Raw genomic sequence first — 5,476 nt, 5'->3', positions numbered from 1 at the left:
TTATTTGAGTGAGAAAGAAAATGAAATGATATTGGTTTTTATCTTTATGTGAGTATAATATCTTCATTATCAATTATTTCCTAACGTTAATTTGGCTAATGTAAATGAGCAGTTTTGTTTTAAGAATTTAGTTTATTTGTTATATTAAGTCTAGACTTAATTCAATACTACTCTTAGAAGAACTAGATTATTGATAACTAAAACATTGATTATTTGTTGTGGTTCAATGAATAAATATGTTATCTCCTATTAATAAGAAGTTGAGATTGGTTTGATAAAATATCTCTTAAATAGCTAGGCTAAATATTGAAAAAAACACCTAATAGTTAGCTTTTTAATATGCCATAAACAAGTATGTGAATAAAAAACTTCTTACAAAATGGATTTTCTTTTGGAGGAGGTTATTTAAAAAAAAAGAAAAAATTTTTTTATTAAAAATAACACAAAATAAAGAAAAAAGATGAGTGAATTTAAGAATAAATTTTAAGCCAGATATTCCAATACTTCTCTGTCACTATCAGATCTCTTGAAATATTCTTTATTAATCAAATACTCAATGTTCTTTCTAGCCATTCTTGAAGTGATATTAAATCTTGATCTTAAATGCTCAATTGTTTCATTAATTAAATCAACGTATTTCATAGTTCTTCTTTGTTTCATAATTCTTACTTGTTTTGCTTGAATAACATAATTTCTTGTTTCTTCTAATTGTTCACTTTCAGCATCATTCTTCTTTTGTTGTTCCTTTTCAACATATTCTTTATCTGCTTGCATAACACTTAGTTTTGTCATCTTTGGTTTAAATGCCATATTAAACTTAAAGACAGAATCTGGTTTAAACTCTTTTCCAGTAGAATTAGACAATAATCCTTTTGATACCATTCCAGACATACAAATAGCTAAATCATCATTACTCAAAGCAGTTTTTGTTCCAAGCTCAGCATAAGTAATTTCTTTATTATCATTAAACAACATTAATAATCCAATTTGATAAAATCTACAAGTAATTTGAATTGGTCTTCTTAGCCATGAGAATTGGATAACTCCAGTTGAAGAAGTATGGTTTAAAGTTAGTTTTTTATTTTGAGTAGTTTTATAGAACTCACTAAATTTATCAAAAACTTCTTTTAATTGTGATGGCATATTATATGATGTGATATTTTGGTTTTGAGAAGAACTATTACTAAAAACAACAACATTAAAATCAAATTTAGGTAATTGAACATTTCCTTTAGCACAATAACCTTTGAATTTCTCAAGAATATCACCGGATTGGTTATACTCTTGGAATGTTGTATGTAATTTATGTGATACCTGCCTGTCACAAATATTACTTAATTCATTGATCATATACATTTCTAAATCAGATGATTCCATTAGTCCAAGTACTAAACGATCTTGGAAATTCTTTTGATAAACCATTTCAAATACATCTCTATTTCCAACGAATTGAAGTACTTTACCTAATTTAACGATATTTTCTTTAACTTTTTCTTGATCTGGTTCAATTTTACTTCCTTTTTTTAATAACATATGAGAATAATTTGCAAGAATTCGTGGAAATACTTCATCTTTTTTATCAGAAAGATCAACAATTTTATTTGTTATTAAAGCATCTTTAAAAGCAGTGTCTAACCTAGACTTAAATATTGGATTAGAAAGGAAATAATTTTGTTGCATTTTTTCTAATCGATCAAGTAATTCAAATAATAATGAAACAACTGCTGGATAATTTCTAATAAATTCTGGACTTTGTTTAACTGCATTCTCCATTTTATTTTGGCAATAGTTCATAAATGAAGCTTTAGTTTTTTCAGCAAATTTATCAAGTTGATTAATAGGACCAAATAAACGAGTAATAGCTTGAAACTCAAGTTCTTTGTCTTGTTCAAGAATTTCATCATATTTTTCATAAACCATTTGTAATGAAACCTTCAAAAAATCATTTTGAAGACGTTTTTTCATTTTTTCTCCAATTTCGTCATCCATAGCATTTTCAATTCTAAATTCTTCGTCTTCCATAAATTGTTTTGCTTGTGGTAAAAATCCATGAACTCCTTCTTTAAAGAATTCTGTCGCAAAAACTTTATAATCTTCATTAGATGTTTTACAAAATGCATCTTCAAATGTTTTAATTAATGGAATTTGTCCACGAGTAACAATATTTTCTCTTTTGTATAACATTAAAATATTTTTTACTGGTAATACTGACATCTTATTTCCACTCCTTCTTGAGTCTGAAAAAACTCTTGTAAGTGTAGTAGTAAGTTCAAAAGTATCATTTAATGTATGAAGATAATCCGTATTCCATTTGTCTTTAACAATCATATCTATTGTTAGTGATGCACCATTTCCCATTGCATAGTCTAATGGTTTAAATAATACTAAAATGGCACTTTTAGCATATTCCCATCTATCAAGATCTTCTTTAATGATTTTTGGGAAATTTTCATCAATAGGAACATCTTTCATCTTCTTCATTGATGTTTGAAATCCATCTTTCAATCTATCTCTGAATTTATTAATGAATGCCTCATAAAAATTACTTCCTGATTGTGTAAGGAAGTCTGTAAATGTCTGTTGATACTTTGCCCGTTCAGCCAATGAAAATGATTTCATTGACACTAGAATCCCATCAAAGAATGGTTCTAATTCTTCGAATAAATTTTGAACTGCTGGGTCTTCAGTTTCCTTTCTCTTTGGTGCCATTTTGTAACTTTAATTATATGATATTTTTGAGTTTTAACCATCTTTTTATTTTCAATTTAATTATAATACTTTTACTATTATTTTATTATTCTTATCTTGTTTTAATATATTCTTCTTTTTTACTCTTTTCTCTCAATACTTGAGGTTTAACTGTTTGAATTATTTGAAAAATTATATTTTTATCTTTTTTGTTATAAAAATATTAAAAAACATTTTAATTCTTTTTTATTTTAAATGAAAAAGATTATTATGTTATATATAACTTAATTTAACAAATTAAACAGTATTTTAAATAAAAAAAACAAATATTAAAAATTCTCTTAACAAAAAGAAAGAAAAAATATTTTTAAATATTTTTTCATCTACGAAATATATTTACTTTTCAATACAATATTATTAATATAAAAAGTTATTTAAAAAATAAAACTAAAAAATATTAAGTTGATGTTATTTATCCTTTGTTTAACTCTTATTGTCTTTGCTAAAGCAGAAAAAGGAAATTCTTGTGATAGTGCAATAAGAAATGCACAAATTGTTTCACGTTCTAAAGATGTTTTAGAGAAATGTATAAAGAAAGAACTTCCTTCTGATGTTTGTGTGAATATTTATTCCAGACAAGCATTTAATCCAAAAGTTTATTGTGAGTCTAGAGGAGGAGATATTCTTTGTAATTTATGTAATAGTGTTGCTGATAAATTAATTAATGCTGCCGAAAGTAATATGGCATTGGATAAAGTCCATGAACTAATGAATGGTTTATGTGTTAAATTTAGAAGAGAGCTTCCACAACATTATTGTTATTTTGTTCTTGATGAATTATATTTCAAAATCCTTCAGTACCTTGAATCTGGAAATAGATCTGAACAATTTTGTGAATGGGCTAAAATGTGTCCTTCTTCAAATTAAGTGATGAAGTACTTTTAATTAAAACTTCTTTTTTAAGAAAATTATAATTTTTAAATAATTTTATATTCTAAAAATTTTTAATTCAATGAACAGAATGCATTTCATCTATACCTTTATGAACAATACCAACTCGTTCTTTAAATTCACAAATTTGTTTTTTAAAAGTTTTTTGAGGAGCAAATTTCTTTTGTAAAACAATTGTTGATTTAGGAGGTAATGAATATGAATGACCAACATTTAAATTCCACATCATTCTATAATAAAATAATGTGTCTTTAATTTCTATTTTATCACTTCCTCTATGTTTTGCAATTTCAAGAAGGTCACAAAGAGATGTATCTAAAAAATCTTCAACTACGTCTTTTAGTGCTGTTTGAATTGAAGTTTTATCAAATTCATATCTCCCATCAACTCTTTTAATTAAATTTCTCATTTGTTCTCTTTGTAAAATATCTTCTCTTTTTTTATCTTTTTGTTGGTTAATTTGATTAGGAATCATTGAACTTCCTGTTGTTCGTTTATCAGTTGTTGTTACTTGCATTTTTCTTTCAATAAACTTTCTTGTTTATTTTTCTTGTTAATTTAATTTTATTATTCTTTTACTATTAATTATAGTTTCTTTATTTTTTTTTCTCTTTTTCATTTTTTACATATAACAAATTTAAAATAAAATTTGTTATTAAAAAACTATAATTAAATTAATAAATTATTATTATTTTATTATTTCTTTTCATCTAAAATAAAAATAAAATTTCATTAAAAATGATATTTCTATAAATCTAAAGTAAATTTACTCAATAATGTATTTTAATTCATAATGAAATTATTACAACAAATTGCACTCCTTAGTGTTGGTGTTTTAATTAATATTATTCTCATTTTACCATTGGTATTATTCATTTGGAGGTTTATTATTCGTAGAATTATTCATCCTAACCCTATACAAAAATATCATGCAAAAAATAGTTTTGCTCTTATCACTGGAGCTTCTGAAGGTGTTGGAAGGTCATTTGCTGAAAGATTAGCTAAAGAAGGATTTAGTCTTATTTTAATTGCAAGAAGAACTGAATTATTGAATGAAATAAAAAAAGAATTAGAGTCAAAGTATAAAATTCAAGTAATAATTTTAACAATTAATTTATATCAAATGAATGAAGTTCATTGGAAATTGATTGATAATTTATTAGAAGAAAATAATGTTACCGTTTTAATTAATAATGTTAGTCGCTCTATTAAAGGAATATTTACAGATATTCCTTTAGAAGAAACTAATAATATGATTAAATTAAACATTGAAATTACTTCTCAAATAACTCATCTTTTTATTCGTCATTCAATTAAAAACGCTAAAAATCTTATTGTTTTTATGTCTAGTTGTACATCTAAAACTCCTGCACCTTACAGCGCTATTTATGCATCAACAAAACAATTTATATTTCAATTAAGTAGAAGTATTTCTTATGAATATTCTAATATTGATTGTACTGTCTTTAGACCTTGGCATATTTCAACTGAAATGATTGGTAAAATGCCACCTTCCCTTTCTGTTTGTACTCCTGACCAATTTGTTGATTCTGCAATGATCCATGTTGGTTTGACTCGTGCTATTGATCCTTATTGGTTCCATTATTTTGAAGATTGGAGTTATGACCGTCTTCCTGAAGATATTAAATCTATTCTTATAATAAATGAATTTAAAAGATTTAAAGAATTAAGAAAAAGAAATAATATTCTTTAATTAAGGATTGGTTGGTATTTTTATTTAATTTCAACTTCTAATAGTTCCTTTTTTAAAATGATTTTAAAAAAAAAATGAAAGTTTAAACCAAAGTTTTAATTAAGTTATATAAAACAAAATTGT

At 24.7% G+C, this 5,476-nt stretch overlaps 4 protein-coding genes across 4 annotated transcripts; 2 read left to right on the top strand and 2 right to left on the bottom strand.

Moving 5' to 3' along the window:
* Positions 1 to 483: 483 nt before the first annotated feature.
* Positions 484 to 2,709, bottom strand: ENU1_136420 (cullin family protein; the record flags this gene model as incomplete). The annotated part of the gene is made up of 1 exon (XM_008860196.1): positions 484 to 2,709. One exon carries the CDS (start codon positions 2,707 to 2,709, stop codon positions 484 to 486), a length of 2,226 nt encoding a protein of 741 aa, XP_008858418.1.
* A 444-nt stretch (positions 2,710 to 3,153) lies between these two features.
* Positions 3,154 to 3,615, top strand: ENU1_136410 (hypothetical protein; the record flags this gene model as incomplete). Its single annotated transcript, XM_008860195.1, has 1 exon — positions 3,154 to 3,615. The coding sequence occupies one exon, from the start codon at positions 3,154 to 3,156 to the stop codon at positions 3,613 to 3,615; it is 462 nt and encodes a 153-aa protein (XP_008858417.1).
* An 82-nt stretch (positions 3,616 to 3,697) lies between these two features.
* On the bottom strand, positions 3,698 to 4,156 carry ENU1_136400 (hypothetical protein; the record flags this gene model as incomplete). The annotated part of the gene is made up of 1 exon (XM_008860194.1): positions 3,698 to 4,156. The coding sequence occupies one exon, from the start codon at positions 4,154 to 4,156 to the stop codon at positions 3,698 to 3,700; it is 459 nt and encodes a 152-aa protein (XP_008858416.1).
* Positions 4,157 to 4,432: 276 nt separating this feature from the next.
* On the top strand, positions 4,433 to 5,353 carry ENU1_136390 (estradiol 17-beta-dehydrogenase, putative; the record flags this gene model as incomplete). The annotated part of the gene is made up of 1 exon (XM_008860193.1): positions 4,433 to 5,353. The coding sequence occupies one exon, from the start codon at positions 4,433 to 4,435 to the stop codon at positions 5,351 to 5,353; it is 921 nt and encodes a 306-aa protein (XP_008858415.1).
* Between the last annotated feature and the right edge of the window lie 123 nt (positions 5,354 to 5,476).

The sequence above is a fragment of the Entamoeba nuttalli genome, assembly GCF_000257125.1.
Source record: "Entamoeba nuttalli P19 unplaced genomic scaffold asmbl_5691, whole genome shotgun sequence".
In the NCBI taxonomy this organism is placed as follows: Eukaryota; Evosea; order Mastigamoebida; family Endamoebidae; genus Entamoeba; species Entamoeba nuttalli.
The sequence above is the reverse complement of the archived record's forward strand: the minus strand, read 5'-3'. Positions and strand labels throughout refer to the sequence as shown.